At 55.9% G+C, this 18,391-nt stretch overlaps 2 protein-coding genes across 2 annotated transcripts; both read right to left on the bottom strand.

The window, feature by feature from the left end:
* Nucleotides 1-1,983: 1,983 nt before the first annotated feature.
* Nucleotides 1,984-9,663, bottom strand: BESB_083330 (HEAT repeat-containing protein; the record flags this gene model as incomplete). The annotated part of the gene is made up of 16 exons (XM_029366683.1): nt 1,984-2,070; nt 2,214-2,277; nt 2,481-2,572; nt 3,074-3,436; nt 3,692-3,744; nt 4,244-4,307; nt 4,789-4,890; nt 5,264-5,345; nt 5,734-5,827; nt 6,197-6,293; nt 6,582-6,629; nt 6,950-7,137; nt 7,295-7,397; nt 7,648-8,504; nt 8,751-8,835; nt 9,172-9,663. 16 exons carry the CDS (start codon nt 9,661-9,663, stop codon nt 1,984-1,986), a joined length of 2,871 nt encoding a protein of 956 aa, XP_029217143.1.
* Nucleotides 9,664-12,486: 2,823 nt separating this feature from the next.
* Nucleotides 12,487-15,621, bottom strand: BESB_083320 (transaldolase; the record flags this gene model as incomplete). The annotated part of the gene is made up of 6 exons (XM_029366682.1): nt 12,487-12,878; nt 13,051-13,258; nt 13,547-13,716; nt 14,262-14,369; nt 14,766-14,982; nt 15,529-15,621. The coding sequence occupies 6 exons, from the start codon at nt 15,619-15,621 to the stop codon at nt 12,487-12,489; spliced, it is 1,188 nt and encodes a 395-aa protein (XP_029217142.1).
* Between the last annotated feature and the right edge of the window lie 2,770 nt (nt 15,622-18,391).

Here is an 18,391-nt window from a genome sequence, read left to right as displayed (position 1 = left end):
AGGCGGAAAAAACTGGTAGTGGTTTCATGCGCAACAGGAAATACGAGATCGCGAAGCTTTGAGCGATAGGGTCTAGCGCCTTTAGATGAGCGGTGAGATGTCGCCAAAAACACGAAACTGCGCGTTGACTAGCGGCGACCGGATTCGTCAGCCTCGAAGCAGCTTGGAAGCGAGCTTGACTTGACAGAGGACACACGAAAGCGAAATAAATGCGGAAGGCGAGTTATTCTCTGCAGCGAACGCTCCGCGGCACGAATGGGAGCGAGGTTGTTTGCTACCCCGGCTTCCAGACAGCAGAGTATAGACTGAATAGAGATGTCTCTTCGTTAGACCTTGCTGCCTCAGACAGCCAAAAGAGAGCTTCAAAACACAGACCAGCGTATTTCTTTTGCTGCTTCGAAGCGTAATCACGCCACACGTCGAGGCGCTCAGGGAGAAACTGACTTGCTCGTCCTTCAGCGCCGGTCCTGAAAAATGACAGAACCCGGGGATCTTTCGTGACAAACGACGCATGCGGCCACCCCTCTATTATGCGTCTCGTGTTCAGAGGGATTTCTCTGGTGACACCAACGCTCAGGAAAGACGGCCGCTGCGATTTTCGAGTTCTCAACCCTCGGCTTCCACCGGCACAGCAGCCGAGTTTTCTCTGCATTCTCGTCTGGACGCTCACCTAGTCTCGACCTGACCATTGGCGCACTGAAGAGGGTCTTAATACCTTCTGAAAGATAAATTTCACCTAAGTGCATAAACATTTGTTGGACCCCAACTATATTCGTTTATTGTTGATGCGTGATTATATCCAATGAAACGCTCTGTCAAATAACCCGTCCTCTGTTTTGAACAAAACTACTGCGGCACAGAAATACTGCTTTGGTCGCGAAAATTCTCGAACGACGAGAACATCTGTGTGACCTAGGCACTGCGTGTGCGTTGTTTTTCCTCTCAAATATTCCACAGGCGTTTTGTGCAAGCAGCAACGCCGGCAAGAGCCGCTCGCCAACCTCGCGACCCCGTTTCTGCTGGTTTGACCTCAGACATTCAGATGCAAAAAGTCCCTCTCTCTAAGCCTCGTTTCGCAGTGGGTGCCCGCGTCTACAGAGGCCTTCAACTGTCAGCGCAACACCAGGCTCCACCGTGATGCCTTTTTATCTGCACCTGTGGAGACTGTCGTTCTCAGCAGAAAGGCTAGAAAATCCGCATCGATTAGAAACGAATGCTGCCGTCTCCCGTGAGAATTTCCGCGTCCTCCGCACACGCGAGGTGCTTCCGCGGCGCCCGTGCCTCTCGGTTTTCAGAAAGACTGTGCAGACAGCCGCGCGCCGTGCGTCGCCTTTCTGCGTCTCACGCCAATCCGCAGACGCTCGAGCTCCTAGCAACTGCTTCCCCTTACCCGCACACGCTGACATCGCCTTCTGTGTAGCTGCATGCGGGCAGCTGACCTATGCGCCACACTACCGGTGAAGCTTCCCGGCTGAGTTCGACACGCCAGAGAGAGACGGAGAGCGGAACGTGCGTCTGTTTCACTTCAGGCTAGCCACGAGTTTTCTGTGACGCCTTTGAGTTGATCCTCTCTCAGCCTCCCTAGCGCGAGGCTTTCGAGCCCGCACGCAAAAGAGACGCGACGTTGTTGAAAAGAAAGAGTTGTCTGCGCCGCTGCGCGCGTGCGGCGGACGAAACGCATGAAACGCTCTCACAGCTCTCCCCACCGCCGAGACTCTTCGCTTCGCCTCACCGAGACCGAATGAAATGCAGCCGATGCGTTTTCGAAACTCCGCTTCGGTGCAGGTTGCGGCCTTCCTGCCGAGCCGTGACTCCTCACGCTCTCCTGCGGCACCCCCCGCCCCCCCCACTCTCATTCATGGTTTTCTCATTGTCTGCAAACTTCTGCGTCGCGATGAGAGACGCAGGCCAGCGAGAGCGCACAAGCTGATACTCCGCACTCGTCTCGTGCGGGAGAAAAAAAAAGTTTGTCGCGTCGTCGTTTCAGTCGTCTTCGAAAAGGACTTCTGCGACATCGGGATCGGAGTCGCGGATCAGCTTCGCCTTCATCTTCTGGAGCCAGTCAGATGGCTGCAGAAAGACACCCAAAAACACACGCGGTGCCCAACATCGCGCTCGAGGACTCTGCTCTATATCGTCACTTTGGGAAGGTGTTTCGCTCGCTCGCGCCTCCGCTCTTTGCGTGCGCTAAGCCCTACACCGTAAACACTCACCACGACCGACGTCTCGTTCGCTGCCTCTTCGAGGAGAATCTTGACGGCCTGGGCAGCGGCGTATCTGCGCAGAGGCGAAACACACACGCGTTAGCGGAGGCAGCGCTCACAACCCGCAGCGTTCAATGAAACCCGAAATTTCTGCCTCTCCACATACCCATCGCTCCATCGCATCCTCTGCGGAGAAACGAGCGCCAGAGAAGCTGCGTTCTTCTCGGTTTTTTGGAGATTTTTTCGAAATAAATGCATTTCACGAGGGAGACCTACCGCGTCTGAGCCACGCGGTCACCAACGACTTGTTCGAGGAGCGGCGCGAACTGGGAGATCCATATCTCCCGCGAGTAGAGATCCTTGATGGCCTGCAGAAAACGAGCAGGCGGGGATTATCCACAGACCGGAAGAAACAGACGCGCGATGCATCATTCGGCGCAGATAACGCCGCCTCGCCGTCGCCCAGTTGTTTTTTTCAAAAGTCCACGAAGAACGAAGGCCGCAGGACGGAATGAAGAGAGTTTTCCTACTTCTAATATTTAATTCTTGACCATTTTTGAATTTTCGCTGTTCTATTAAACGACTACATTGCCATGATAAATTATAAACAGTTATCGGATGAATTAATCACTTTTTCACTTAATTTAAATTTAGATTTTTTTTGAAAGGCGCAGAAAGAGCCAAAGACGGAAAGGATATGAAGGCAGGGAAGAGACTCGCTTCCAAAGGGAAAGACCGCCATACACATACACACACGGGCGAGAAGAAGCAAGACAAATCGAATTCAAACACAGGCATTTAAAGAAGTATGGGAAAGCAGACGCAGCCGACAAAGCGCGAATGCGCCCGCCAGCACAGAAGACTCACACCGGAGGTGAGCCGGTGGCGCAGGAGGCTTTAGGGCTGCCCATACCCTCAGCCCCCGTGCGGAGATGAAGAAAGGCGGCTGCGGCTGCGGCCAGGCGCGGACTCACGAGGATGTATCGGCAGAGTTCGCCCCTGACGAAGTAGCGCTTGTCATCTCGCAGCTGTTCAAAGATCGGCAGAAGGTGCCCCAGGAGTCCTTCACGAGCGAAGCGGATCGCGAGACGAGCCTCCTCCGCCGCGATCTTTTCGGCGTTTTCGCCGGAGCCCATCGTTGAGTCGTCCCCCAGAGCCTCTTGGCGCTTTGCGGACTTCTTCGCGCGCTGCCGCTCCGCAGCCGCCTCGTGATGTTCTTCCTCTGCCCGCGCCTGCAGAGCAAACACAGCGAAGGAAGAAGAAACATCGCGGCGAAACATCGAGAGTGAAGACGAGGAACGGAGGGGCAAGCAGCCTCCAGCACCACGAAGACAAAGCGGAGAAAGAGAACGTCAGCTGCAGAGGAAGCGCCGAGAAGTGAGGCCAGGGAGAGGTCGAATGCATGCACGACCGACACGTTTTCTCTCGAAAGAGAGAATACGAGAATCGCGACTTTGGAAAAACCGGCAAGCGAAAGAAGCGCTCACGTTGAGAACCAGTTGCTCGATGGCGGCAGGCCCTTCTTGGCGAACAGCCCAGACTGAAAAAAAGCAAACACAACATGCAAAAGTCCTTCTGAGAGCCGCGCTACGCTGCCAAGCATCAACAGAATTCCTCCTTACGTCGGGCGAGCGTGCGAGAAAAAACACCTGCAAAACTGCGAGAGCGGATCAGCCCACAAACATGCGTCTAGGCCAGTGATGGAAGGCTAGCTCAAGGGATAAACACGCGCAAGTCCTGTAGAGCGACGCCTCAGATAAGTCTCCTCTTAGAGGCAAGAGTCGACTTCATATAGCCCCGATATCTCTCTGATGTTGAAGAGGCCTCTCCGGCGCGTTTTGAAGACTTGCATGCTTCTCAAACACTGCCTTTATACGCTCCGCTGCGAAGGCCTCTGCGATCTGAGTCAGCAAGGACGCCCGCATCGGGGAAGGGTGACTATTCCGGCTGAGACTCGCGCCTGCGTTCAGTTGAAGTTGCGCATGTTTAGGGTGTAAAACTCCTCAGACATATGGATGGGTTAAGGAATTTTCCCTTACCGTCATCTTGGAGAAGCTGAACGAGAAGCAACCAGAACTGCGTCGCCGTCTCCTCTTCAATTTTCTGCAAACAAAAAAAAACAGCTTTTCCGAGGTCAGCTCGCCAAAAAGGACTCCGCCACCGCAAGCTGCGCACGCCAGAGAAAGCCCACATCAATTCTCAGGAGACCGCTCGCAGGCGCGGAATACGTCACTCCTCCGAGTGAGGCGAGAGGATATTTTTCTACAGGTGGCGACTCGATATCGAGATGCAACGCGTTCAGGCGGGCAAGGCACGCACCCGGCGGTTGCAGCAACAAAACAGCCCAGAATCGAGCTGCGCGAGAGGAGAGCGCAAAAGAAAAAAAGATCCGAGTCCCCTTCTGGAGCCGCGCATGTAGAGATGGGCGTGTGATTCATCCCGTTCGCAGGACTTATGCATGGCTTCCCTCGAGGCGACACATGCGCGTCCGCTACACAGAGGAAGCTGATAGAAAACTCCCGCGGGCCGCTTGCGCGGAGCTTCGGGCCTGAAAAGTTGAAGGCGCTTCAAGAAAGGGACTCACAGGCGCAAGGAGAAGAAGTGGAATTTTTTGGAGAATGCGTGCGCGGATGCGCCAGCGGGAAGAAGGCAAGTTGACAAGCATGTCGAGCCGCGTAAGGAGAACCTGCACATAAAAAACGTTCGCTCACGAATATCGCAGACCCGACTCAGCGCCCCGCGAACTCCGCACAGAAGCGCCGCACACCTAAGCTCCCAGTCTCAACAAAGAGAACGGATTTATATTACAAGTACGATTATAATTAGGTATATTGTGGAGAGCAAAACAGTGCGAATGTTTCTGTGCAAACAAAGGCCAGGGTGCCCGCGAGCAGGATGAGGCGACGGAGGCGAGAGAGAATTTTTCAAGCAGAGGCAGCAGCAGACTTGCGAACGCCCTGCCCGAAGTGCTCTATCTCGGCGACAGCAGGTCATCTCAGACGCGATTCTTTTGTCTCTCAAGAAGACAGAGCAAAGCGTCCAGCGCGGCGGTTGCGTACCGAGAGAAACGACGGGGGCGGAGCAGACACGAAGACCGCGAGATTATCGAGGAAAGACATCGCGACGTGCCAGTCATCGACTCTGAAGAAAACAAGAATTAGGAAATTCTGAAGCTGAAGCGATCCAGAAGGGCTCTGCCCGCCCCCAGACACCCGCACACAAGCAAGCACGTCGCCTCAGTTAAAAAAATGAATAAAAAAAATTAAATAGACACGCATGCATAGAAATATATGCAAGCACCTGTCTACTTCACGGATTGCCCTGTCCACCTGCGTGTGTGGAGAAAAACAAACAGGCCGACGTACGCAGCTCCAGGGTCTGTACTCAAGAACACATATATTCGTATATAATACAAACATATGTGAAACTGCAAAAGAGCAACCAGGTGCCTCCGCGCTTTCCACGCAGGTGTGCCACAGGCTCGCCACCGGATCGATGAACTGCGGCTTTTTACAAAAAGAAAACTTGCCTGAGAAGCGGAAAGGCGAAAACCGTGAGCTGCCACGAGGCCTCCTCGCTAGTGGCAGCTCCCGCCATAGCGCACAGGGTGTCCATACACTCCACTGAACGGCAGACAAAAAAGATACGAAAGATGTGAAGCAAAAGTGCGCATGCGAGGGACCTTGGAAAGACATCACGCCCAACACGCCGCCCACGCATGCAAGAAATAACAAGAAAAAACTAGACGAAACTGACAAACGTCTGTCACACGTGAAGCGGCGACGACATGCGTACACACATACATAATATATTTATTTAAATATACGCTAATATGTCCATGTGTATGCATATTCATATATATATATATATATGCGTGTATGCCTGTGCATATATTATTTGTGTAGGTGTAAAGCTGCATGCAGTTACCTCCAGCTGCTATAAAAAGGAACGAAGCCAAAAAGCCAGAAAAGAAAAATGGAAAGCTCGCTCACCGAGGATCGGAGCGCTCTGCGTGACACCCGCCGCGTTGAAGAGACTCTCGCCTTCCTCAAGAAATGTTTGCATGATGCCTGTGCAATTATTTGTCATCTGCAGGAAAAGCATGACCCCATATGTTTCTCATGCGTTCTCTTCTCTCCATGTCTGCCTCCATCCTTCCTCCGCTCTCATCTTTTGTCCTTCTGCACCCTCTCCGTTGCTCTGTTCTTGCGGCGCATGCAGATCGTCTCGTTTTCTAGCAAGAATTATTTTCTCCTTGTGCTCACTCCCCACATCTTCCAGGAACTCCGCCTCCCCTGTGACCCTCGCATTCGCCTGTCTGCCTTTCGCTGCGCGCCCTCTCCTCTCTCTCATCTTCTTCCCCCTTTGCATTCGTACCTTGACCAGCTTCCGCGTCGTCCGCAGCGCCGCAGCCTTCACGTTCAGCTGGGAGACACACAGACGCAGAAGGACACACCATAAGGACGGGAGGTCCCAGAGAAAATAGACGAGACGCAAGAGCTAGACTCGTCTCTAGCTCTATGTCCGGGAGTGCTGCAGAATGCTCTGAGCGCTGATGCATCTCATCCCCCACCCCCCCTCACAGGACGCGTGAGAGCCTAGCGGCAGCTTGCCAGAAAAAGCAGAGCATCGCGGCGGCCTCCGCAGCAGCCGCCAAGCCGCCGGGCGCGCGTCTGTTGCTTCTCTTGCGCGCGTCTAGGCGTTGCGGCCGTGCGTCGCGAGGAATTCTTTCTGGGTCGACTCACGTCGCGGTCCTTGAGGAACTGAGCGAGCACGGAGACGAGGCAGGTGCCTTGTCCAAGCGCCGCCGGCGGAATGAAGACAGCCTCCGCGTCAGTCGATTTCCCGTCTTCCGCGGCGGTCGCCACGAGGAAGCGACCGAGCTTGTCCAGCGCCTCGCAGACTGCCGCGCGAACTCGCCAGCTCGGATCCGCTGCAGTCGCACGCACACGCAGAGGCGGCAGGGCGGGACGTGGAGCCCGCAAGGCAAAGCCGGAACGCCGCTTGGCGCAGCAGCACGGAGGCGAAGGCACGGCAGAGCGCCCACAGGCAGAAGAAGAGACCAAGTGCAGGACGGAAGCGAGCCTCACCACAGAGAACAGGAAGGAGACTGTCTCCGATGCTTCTGAAGGCCGCAGCGTCCATTTCAGCCATCGTCGCCAGCGCCTTGATGCCTTGCAGCTTCGGTGCGTCCTGGAAACACACGCTCCTTAAACAGGAGTCCATGCGCTCTGGAAAGCTGCCGCGCATCCATTCACATGCAACTGAACACGCGAAACACGTAATGCGTCGGCGTTCGCGAGTGGAAATGGCGTTGCGGGAGCGGAAATGAAGCCTGTAAAAAGCCCTCGAAACCCCTGTCAGCACGTATACAGTCGTTCGTCTTTTACAAGGCCTCGTTTTTTTCTGTCGAAATTTTCGCGGTTTTCCCCCTCAACCTCACCGCAGACGCGCGGAGGAAGAAGTAGGTCGCCTCGTACAGTGCCTGGACGATTTGCGGCTCTGCTTCGTCTTCGGATGTCGTCGCTCTCTCCTCTTTGCCCCCGTCCTGTTCGCATCCCTTCTTCTCCGGCTCCTCGGCGCCGCGGGTCTTCTTCTCGACGAGACGCGTCTTGCCTAGCGAGGCCGCGCGCTCGGCGCTTGCGCAGGCGCGCGCCTTCCTCCGCTCCCCCCCGACCACTCGCGCGCAAAAGGTCACAAACAGGGGCAGCTGAGAGCCTGCTTCGCGCTGCAGAGTGGGCGCCGCGGCCGCGTCGGCTCCCTCGCCGCAGAGCATCACGTACTCGCTCACCAGCCGGTCAAGCTCGCGCTCAAACGGCCGCAGGTCAGGTCCCGCCTCGGAGCTGCCCGCGTCGCGCGGGTCGCTGCGCGGCAGCAACTCCGCGACCAGCCGCAGGTGATACAGCGCGGCAGGGAGAAGAAGCGCCGCCACGCGCTGCGCACTGAGGCCGCCCTGAAGCATCTGCAGCAGCCTCGGGAGGAAAATGGCGCGGAAGAGAACCGCGGCGTCCTCCGCAAGCGACTCCACCGCCGGCAGCTCGGCGGAGGCGGGCGCGAGCAGTCGCGCGGCGCTGAAGAGGTGGAAGGACGCCGCCACGGCCGCCTCCTTAACGGCGTCGTCGGCAGTGAGAAGAAGCGCGTGGAGAAGCGAGAAGAAGAGCGAGACTTCGCAGCTCTCGGGGTCGGCGCGCGCAGAGGCCACGATGGCCTCCGGATTCGGCAAGGCCTCCGCGAGCAGCGCATGCAGCTCCCGCGCGACTGTTTCCAGCACTAAGGAGTCGTCCTCAGTCTCGATAAAGGCTGCGCGCACCACATGGGAAGCACCAGAACTCGAAAACGCACCCATGTGGGACGGAAGACACGGCGCGCCTGAGCGACTAGAGCAGTGAGCGGACGAGGTGCGCGTTGAGCCGCGAGACCGTCGCTGTCACGCCGGCTCGAGAGGAAAGACGAAAAGCTGAGCTGTGGCGCGGCCTCGACAGAGGCCAGGAGACAGACGTGTACGCAGGCCTACGCGAGCGCGGCGTTTCGACAGACGAGACGTACAGAGAAGAAAAGAGATAAAGTCCCGCCGGCCGTCGCCCAGGGCCGAGCAGAGAAAGCCAATACTCGCTGCCGCGATCAAACGCTCCTGAGGAAAGATGACAAGAAAAACAAGAAGACAAGGATTGGCGTGCGGAAAACGCGCAGAATCGCTCGACGAATCGCCGCGGAAACTCAAAAGACGCGCACGCCGCATACCTCCAACGGCGGCACGGCCAACTGGCAAGCTCTACCACCTCGAGAGCAATATACATATATAGATATATATAAAATATATATGAATATATGTATATTCACCGGTAAAACAGGTAGATGTGGATGCATGTACCGGCTAAGCACGTCTAGAGGGCACCCGAGAAATGAAGGCTGCAGCGGGATCGAGGCTTGGCATCACCGGCAGAGTGTCTCTCGAGCCGCGCCCCACCTCATGATCCTCGGAGAAGAATTTGTTGAAGATCTTCTTCGCGCGGTCCGTTCCTTTCTCGGGTTTCGCGTCGGCCTCCAGGGCTTCTTCCTCCCTCTCGCCCCAGAGGATCGCCGCCTTCTTGGCTGCGCCGAGGATCCGGTCCGAGGAGGGCGGCGGCAGCGCGCCGAAGCGTTTTTCGTCTTCGGCGAGCTGCGGACTCAGCCGCGCGCTGACAGCAGAAGCAGCGGACGGAGAGGGAGACGCAAGCGAGAGACGGTCGGGAGGGCCGCGCGCGCCGTCTTGAGAGGAAGGCGCCGCTGAGAGACGAGATGAAGTAGACTGCTGTAGGCTGGCAGGGGAGATGGAGAAGACCTGCTCAGTCGACGCCGTCGGGTTGTATGGCGCGCGAGAAAAAAGCAAAAAGGAGCATTCGCCAAACCACTTCTCGTCGAGCGCCGGCGTCGCTAGAGCGGGAAGCAGGGGCAGCGGAGCCGAGTTAGACACCGCCATGGGTGCAGCGGCCTGAAAAAGGCCAGAGAAACGCGAGGAAAACCGCTAGAGCGGAGAAACGCCGCGAGTAGGGGAGAGAGAGGGAGCACCAGGCGAGAGAGTCACGGAAGGACGAGTGCGGGAGAAGCGAAAGGTTTCGAGCGACAGAAGGCCTTCAGGAGCGGCTCCGCATCTCGCGCTGACGCCGTGGAATCATCTTGGGTCAGGAGCGTGGGAGCGAGTGGATAGATTGAACGGGCAGAGGAGACAGACGCGAAAAAAGTCAAAAATAAAAAAACACAAGGGAATGCCTAGAAAGACGGGACGAACCAAGCAGAAGCATAAGGGACAAGGGAAAACTCGTGGACTCGTGTGCGTACACAGGTTTAGTTACTGTTGGAAACGCAATGCTCGCGAAGAAAATGCTCTTCTTCGTGTCTTGCCGGTTCCTGGAACAGCGGCGCTCTCACAAAGCAGCGATAAAGCCGACCTCCTTCATATTTGCAAAATGGAGGCGGGGACAAGAAATGTAACAGACAGTGCCCGCATCGACGCACGATCCAGGCAAAGAAGGGGGGAGAACGGCTGTGCCTCCAAGGACCTGTGACATACTTGAAAAAAGCGACCGACGCGGGTGAAGAGCCGAGACAAGAACAGCAGACAATCACCAAACCTGGAAAGCCCCAGGGAAAGCGAAAGCAAAGTGCATGCGTGGAAGACAACAGGAAAGGTGCGTTTTCCAACCCGTTGTTTCGGAAAAAATGCGAAACAATCTTTAGAAAAAACTGTCCTAGCGTACATACGGTGTTGTCACGCGTGCATGCACCAGCAAGACACTATAGATATGGTTTGGAGAGACTTTTCTCTGCGCGTGGAGTTGCGCTTGTCCTGCTCTTTCTTCGCTTCATTCTTCGCCTGCTTTGTCCTCTCCTCTTTTCTGCGTTTGCTGCACGATCTGTTTTCGGGCTGTGCCTTTCTTCCGCGGTCTTCTCTTCCCTTTGTCACTCTTCCAAACGGCGTCTCTATCTTCTGCTCTCCGTCTTGCCTCGTCACAGCTCTTGTCTTCCTCCGCTGCTCTCCTCGGTGTATTGTCTGTATCTCCACACTAACGATTCAGACTGGAAACACGCCTCGCTGGTTGTTCTACTCTAGACACGCCTTTCGCAGTCTCGGGTTCGCCTCAATCCTCACTCTACGGCAATAACTCAAATTCCCATATTCGCTACAACACTTGTTCAGACCTCGTTGGCGACGGAAGAGCTGTCTTCGTCTCATTATAACCATAATTCGCTAGAACTAGACCGCGCCTCCGGCGTGTGACTCTCGCATCACGATAGACTTGCAGCGTTGAGCGTCGGCCGCGCCGACGCACCCGGCGAAGAAACTTTTTTTTTTGAAATTTGGTGCAAGCAGAAACGCCTACGCGCGGAAGAGCGGGGGAAAGGGATGCCTGCGCATGCAGGTTGCGCAGGGTAGCGAAGTGAAACGCTGTGATGAGACGAGGAAGCTCCCCTTCCGCGTAATATACACGACGGTAGGCGCTTGGCGGCGGCGCGGCTGCGCAGGTCTCCTTCACCTGTACGCGAAGGAACCACGAGAAGGCCGCGTCTAGAGACCGACTTCAAAAAAATACCTATCATTCTGAATCTGACAGCAAACTCTGGCGGCTGCGATGCGAGAAGTCGCGTACTCCATATATATATATATATATAAATGACTACATATTTACTTACATGTGAGGATATATCCAATAATGGGCCCGTATGGCTGCGTCGGGGCGCCTGTCCCGTGCACTAGACGGAGACACCCTATATGTATAAATAAAGTATTTTATGATGTGCTAGAGAGGACATTGATTCATAGATCTCAAGTTTGCGAACCTGAACCCCGAGGCGACTAGTCTGCTTCTGCAGCTCAGCCTCGCTTTCTCCTGCTCGAGGGGGTCGCTGGTTCTCACGATCGCACGACAGAATGCCGGCAGCTTTTTCGCGAGGCCTTGCTGGTAGCCATTCGCATATGAGTACGCGGGAAAAATACGAGAACAGAAACTGGCAAAACTATGCAGAGACTACCTTCGCAGAGACGCCTCTCGCCTCCCCCCCCCCCCCCCCCCGTTGCTTCTCGGGCGCGAAGAAAAGAAAACCAGAACAGAGACCTTCGCAGACTCTGGGAGCCGAAGACGCTCTCCTCACGTGGGAGGTGCACACGAAGGAACACGCCGATGCTCTGCAGCGAAGGAGAGAGAAAGCCGCGCGGTCTCCTCTCGAGAAACGCGCGCGCGGCAAACCCCTCGGCACACCCCCCACAAAAAACTCCTTCCGCGTAGAGAGGCATATGCTGTGCATGTATATATCTCTACATATAGCATCGCGGCGCGCCAAGACTGGCGCCTAAAAGCACACACATAGATGGTAGTTCAGTGTAGAAGAAAAACCAGCGAATATTTCCCTCGGAGATCGATCTGCATCTGCGGGGGCTGGAAGCCCCTCAGCTGGTCGCGAGAAGAGAGGCCCATGAACCTCTGGACGCGTGCGCCTGGGCGCCTGTCGATTCCTCCCTCCCTCCCCTCGTCGGATCGCGCGCCATTCGCAGAGCGCCTTCTTCAGCGCACCCAACCCGTGTAAAGTGAGACTACGGGAACCTTCTACGTGCATACGAATACAGATACATGCCTAGACAGAGCTGCCATTCGATGCTCGTGCCTGTGCGCCGTATCGAGATATAATACATCCATATATATATGCATGTATATACGAAAGTTTTTTGAGGCGTGGAGAGCCACGCATGAAGGGCGTCCTCTCCATAATGCGTATGCGTGCGAGTGTGTCGCGCTCTGTGCGGCGTCTACGCGCGAGTGCCCTTCATTACGAGCTTCTCGCGAACCATGTTCTTGAGCGTGATGAGGTCTTTACTGAAGCTGCGGATGCCTTCGGCGAGCTTCTCAGTCGCCATGGCGTCTTCGTTGAGCAGCCACCTAAAAGCCTTTTCATCGAGATGCAGTTTTTCTTCGTCCCCGGAGGCACTCTGCGCGCCGTTCACATCTTCGCTCTTGCTGTGCGCCTTCGCAGCTTCCCGCTCAACCTTTAAAGAGTTCTTCTGCGAGTCAGCCAAGGCGGAATGGCCTGCGGCCTCTGGGCTCAGCGCTCGCGGCACCGGCGCCGTCTGCGACTTGAGCTCCTCCAGCAGCGCCGGCGCGACCGTGACTTTGTCGCAGCCTGCGAGGGCGATGATCTCGCCTGGAGAAAGGAGACACACGAAGGTGCAGCATCAGTCTAATTCCGCAGAAGAAACGTGAAAGGAAAGAGAAAACACGCGGGGCGGGGAGGCGAGAACGCGTCCCCCGCCTCCCAGGTCTCTCTATCTCGTGCGCCTCTGCCTGCGGCGCGCAGGGCGGCGTCGACCGCTCACCGATGTTTCGAAAGGAGGCAGCCATGACGGTCGTGGGGTAGTTGTGCTTCTTGTAGTAGTTGTAGATGCGCTTGACGGTCTGCACGCCAGGGTCTTTGTCGCCGACGAACTCTGCCTGGCGCTCGGGATAATTCTTCTTGTACCAGTCCAAGATGCGACCCGCGAAGGGAGAAATCAGCGTCGCGCGCGCCTCCGCGGCCGCCACAGCCTGCCAGAGAGAGACAGAAACAGCAAAACGAAATCCACACTCAACTTTTTCAACGAGGCAATCCGCGTCACACACCGCGGGCGAGAGGGCGAGACGCGCACACGGCACCGCCGTCACACACACGCACCCACACCCACACCCACACGGCACCGCCGTGTGCGCGTCTCGCTCTCTCGCTCTCTATTTGAACGCGCGTTTACATGCATGGCGAAAACCAAGCTACTCATATACATATATATAGATATATATATGTTTAGGTATGAGTCGTGCGATGCGTGAGCGGTTTACCTGTGCGAAGCTGAAGAGAAGCGTCATGTTGCAGTGGATGCCTTCTTTTTCGAGGATCTTTGCGGCTTCGCAGCCTTCCCAAGTCGTCGCCAGTTTGATCAGAACGCGCTCCTTCTCGATGCCGCGCTCTGCGTACATCTGAATCAACTTCCGCGCCTTCGCCACCGACGCTGAGAGACCGCCATCCGCACACACTTCTCAACGAATCAAAAGGAATTCGCGACGTACAACACATCTTCGTCCACTACACAGATGCCGCGACGAAATGCACTCAAGCAAATGCGATCGCCCAGTCTCTGTCGCGGCGCTTCCACGCATATGTCAACACAAAAAGGCAGCCCTCCACATACTCCAGAGGAAGCAGCTCCGAATACGCAGAACTCTACCGAGCCGTTCTTACATCTCACGGGAAGGGGGGGGTGGGGGGGGGGGGGGGGGAAGGGGGAATGGTGTGAAGCCAACGCCCCTCCTGCCTTATACGTACTGGTTTCCAACGTGCCCGCGGACACACACATGTACACCTGTATACAGGCGTGTATATGTAGCCAGATATAGTTGGACAAACACAAAATAGATAATGAAAAGGATAGACAAATAGATATATGAATAGGCAGGTAGATAGGCAGACGTGTGCTCCCACAGTCCGTAAAGCAGATGAACACGGCACAGCGTACGCGGACGCATGGCGTGATTCTTGTCGCCCAGATTCTCTCACCGTCAACGTCGAAGGACAGCGCAGCGGAGACTTCGGTGCTGACGACGCCAGGGACGATTTTCAGAATTTCGACGCCGAAGGCGACAAACAGCTGATCAATGACCTCCTCTACCAAGGCTTCATCGTCCGCAGACTGCAGCCCGAGCAGAAGCAGCGCAAAGAGGCCCGAGAGCAGCCGAAATAAACGACTCTCAGCTCGCAGCGGGCACCGCGGCAGGCGACGCAGCACGTTTTGAGGCGATGCGCGTCGCGAGAGAGAAGAAGGGAATCAAGGAGGAAGAAGACAGGAGGAAAGGCAAGCACGGGGCGTGCAAGACAGGCACGTGCGAGAAGAGCCTAGAAGAACGCGAGAGAGACAAAAGGGGCGACGGAGGAGGAGCGCAGTGAGCACACGGACAACACGAAGCGCAGGCAGCGACGTCCAGGCTGGCGGGGAAGATGAGGCAAGGAAGAAGAGAACGGAAACAAGAGAAGCCACAGAGCAGATCAAAGCACAACACACACCAAGTCGGGCAGAGTTTACCTCGGATTTCGCGTGGACTTTCTTCGCGTCCTCGATCGCCTTGTCCATCAGATGCGCGTACTGCGGCATCGATGCCGCCTTGAGAAGCAGCGAAGGATTGGTCGTCGCGTCCTGCGGCAGGTACTTTTTCAGACTCTCAAAGTCTCCCGTGTCGGCGACGACGACGGAGAGTTTGCGCAGCGCCTCCAGAGAGTTCTCCTACCGAGAAGGACGCAGGCATGAAACAAACAACATCATGGGCGGCGGGGAGGAGCGAAGCCAGAATTGGAAGCGGAAGATGCTACATGCAGAAAGGCTCGAGTCGCTCAGCGCCTCACCGAGAGTGCCTGCGCGGGGAACCAGGCTGTTTTAGAGAGGTGCGCCACGACAAGAGACGTGAAAGGAGGCGACGAATGGCCTAGCAGCGCCTCGGGTGCCGAGATGAAGTCAACCTCTGGCACGCCACGAATGTCGATTGCGCAGAGAGGAATGTAAATTCATAGAGAGGCAGGCGCGTATATATCTACACGGCTGCACAGATTAGCATAGTTTCACCGACATACGTGATGCACATACAGATGCAAAATGCGTACAGAAGCGAACCGCGAGAAAAAAAAATCTAGTGTGCTGCACTAGGCGGCCGCTTCGGAATTCCTTCGTTCACCGGACAGTAACCAGCAGCTGCCTTTGTGTTTTTATCGATGTCGATGGCTATGGTGTCCATAATCCCTCTCGCGGTGAACTCCCATGCGTTTCTTCTCTTACGTGCACGTTGTTTTCCTCGGTTTTTCGCAGCTTTGCAGCAGGAGAGGGAGCGCCCTGATCCGACGCGCCGGCGCGCTTCTTTGTGTTAGACATCTTGAGAGACGGGCGACAAAATTGAACGAAATCGGTTAAGGCAGTACCTAAGTGGACGGGCGGGATTTATGAGAGCTTTTATACTCGTCTTCACACGAAGAAACACGAAAAAATGGACGAAAAACGCGCTGGGGAGGCGCGGAGTGGTCACGGGTGGCGCGCGGCTGGCAGTACGCAGACACACCCACGTAGGCGTGAAGAAAACCGGACGCTTCTCAGGGAGTTTTGCTCTGCACGCACGCAGTGAAAGGCACGCAAGATCGTTTTTCTGGGCTTGGCCACATCATAGAAAAACGCTTGAACGCTGGAAGCCACCGCAGGGATCGAAGAGACTGGAAGACAAGGTGCCAGAGGTTGAGCACCCGTGTGTCGGCGTTGACACCTCGCCAACGCCAGCGCGTGCGGAAAAGTCTGCTTTTAAGCAAGCGCATGCCAGTTTTACAACGCACGCCGCACCACACAAGTACGCGTGTCGCCCAGAGAGCCAGGCCTTTGGTTTTACGCGCGTAAACGCGGGCAACCAGAGGCAAGCGGAACGGCTAGGATGTCCAAGTTTGCGTCACCCTCGGACTCCCCGTTAAAGAAGGGGCGACAGATCCGCAGCTGGTGTGAAGGCAAGAGGAGGACGTTGTACTGCTCCGCCATTCACCAGAAGCGTACGCCAGAAGTCGTGTGCGGGGTAAAGTGTGATTTGTCGGGTTTTTCTTACAGCCGCTCCCGGAAAATGAAACGTTTAGGTCCCCGCGCCGAGCGTCTACGTCCCAGCTTCGGCGGTTCTGCAGGTTTTGTACAGATAGACACCTTGTGTGCCGCCACATGTGAAGGCAGCTATTTCCGAGGTTCGCCCACGGTTATACGTTAAGGACCGACTGCCTGCACTGTCCATTTAACTCGGGGTATCCAGCTCAGACGCACGTGAGCAGCAGCGGGCTGCGGCCGCAGAGTCTCTAGCAGATTCAAAGCGGCTTCGGGGGCGGCCGCGAAACAGAGCCCTCTGCGTAGCGCGCGAACAAGTAGAAAAAAGTAAGAGAGGCCAGGTTATCAGTGCGTGCTTGTGTATGAGCAGGCGCAGAGTGGGTAGGCAGAAGTGAACGGCCGTGGGCAGACCCATGTGTACATCATTCATAGAGGGAGATCTCTATACGCATATTGGGAAGTACCTATCGATATGACACACACGGATGTGCGGAGGGTTTGAAAGTTTCCAACCACGTAGTGTCGATCTGTACTGCGTCTAGCGCATTCGAATATCTTTCACGAAAATGGGAAACACGACGACGTGTTTGGTCCTCTTTGCCGCACCGCAAAAAAGGGGCTGCAGCCGTGTGCAAATTTACGTACATCGCAGTCACTCTCTGTAGGGCGACTTGCGGACAAAATGCCATGCGACACACGTGGCGCAAGCACTCTGGTTTTCTTCGTAGAGACGTTTGTTGCAGGGAGCTGGAGAAATGGGCAGGAGTTTGCATTCAGTACCCCGTCGCGTTTCCCAAGGAGCTGCATCCACTTTGGAGGCGACTATCTGGCTGAACGAACAAGGCAGCCTTTCACAATAGAAGGACGCTTGTTGCCGTGCAAGACACTGTGTGTATCGTATTCTGTTGTGACCCGAACGGCCGTGCGCTGAGAGACTCTGCAGCACCGTTGAGGCCGTGCACATCATGTTGAAAACGCAGCTCTTGCAGAAGTCCCGCGACCCCATCCCCTGCGCACCAATCTTGGTGAACAAAGGACGACTTTACACCCTCTTCTTGGGCAGTTCCGCCCTCACTAGAGCCTGATCAGGTATTCGATACGCTGTGGTGCCGCCAATCACAGAAAGCAGTCTCCAAACAGCAGACCGTTTGCAGAGTGCATACCGCGCGCGCGGCGGGCGCTGCAGACTCTGAACGCGCACTGACAAGGCCTTCACTCCGCTCCCGACGCAGGGGAAAGAGCATTTGTCTGCCGAAATGATGTAGTTGCGTGTAGAACTTCGCGTGTGGGTTTCTCTGCGTGAATTCCGGGTGAGAGCTAAATCACGTGGCGCCAGCAATGTTGCCGGTAGGTAGGCGGGCGGATGCAACATGCTCGGGGTTTCTTTGCACTCGATAGACGTGCAGTCCGCTCCAAAGGAGTTTGGGTTGGCATGTACGCGAGTCCTGTGTGGATTACTTGGTGTTTTGTGGCGAGACCCGCTCAAGCGGACAGGCGCATGTCTTTTTTTATGATAGGAGCCTCTGTTACCGCGCGACCCCACCCAAATGGTAAAACGTCGCCGGCGTCGCTGGAGTTGTTTGACGGAAAGTACTCCAGAAACCCGGCCTTCCGTGCAGAGCAGGCGTGTTTTCACGGAGCGGCAGCTGGGAGTGAGCACGTTTTCTCGTCTCCTTGCCGAAGGCCTCGGGAGACTTCGCGCATACATCACTGTGTGCGGCGTTTCAGCCCAGCTGCCGATCCCAACGGGAGAACACAGCGGGGCAAGGGGAACTCGATTGTCCTTCAGGGTCGGCCGTCCTTCTCTCAAGTTTTCATCGCGAATGCTTTTTCTCGTCCTGTGAAATCGCTTGAAGGCCCCAACAGAAATCGCGTGGAGGCTTTCTGCATAGTTCCCAGGGGAAAGGGAACGGCAAGGAAGAATATCGGCCGCTCCTGCTTCTCGCGTACATTGACTTTCGGGGTCAAGCTTGTGGGTCGGTCTCTTCTCTAATGAACATGCACGACACGGAAGCAACTGGCTTCGTTCTTGTCTCCGCTCGTCCTCCCGGTTCCCTCGCTCGAAAAAGAGCCT

The sequence above is a fragment of the Besnoitia besnoiti genome, chromosome VIII (assembly GCF_002563875.1).
Source record: "Besnoitia besnoiti strain Bb-Ger1 chromosome VIII, whole genome shotgun sequence".
NCBI lineage: Eukaryota > Apicomplexa > Conoidasida > Eucoccidiorida > Sarcocystidae > Besnoitia > Besnoitia besnoiti.
Note: the sequence above shows the minus strand (reverse complement) of the source record. Positions and strands in the feature narration are given on the sequence as shown.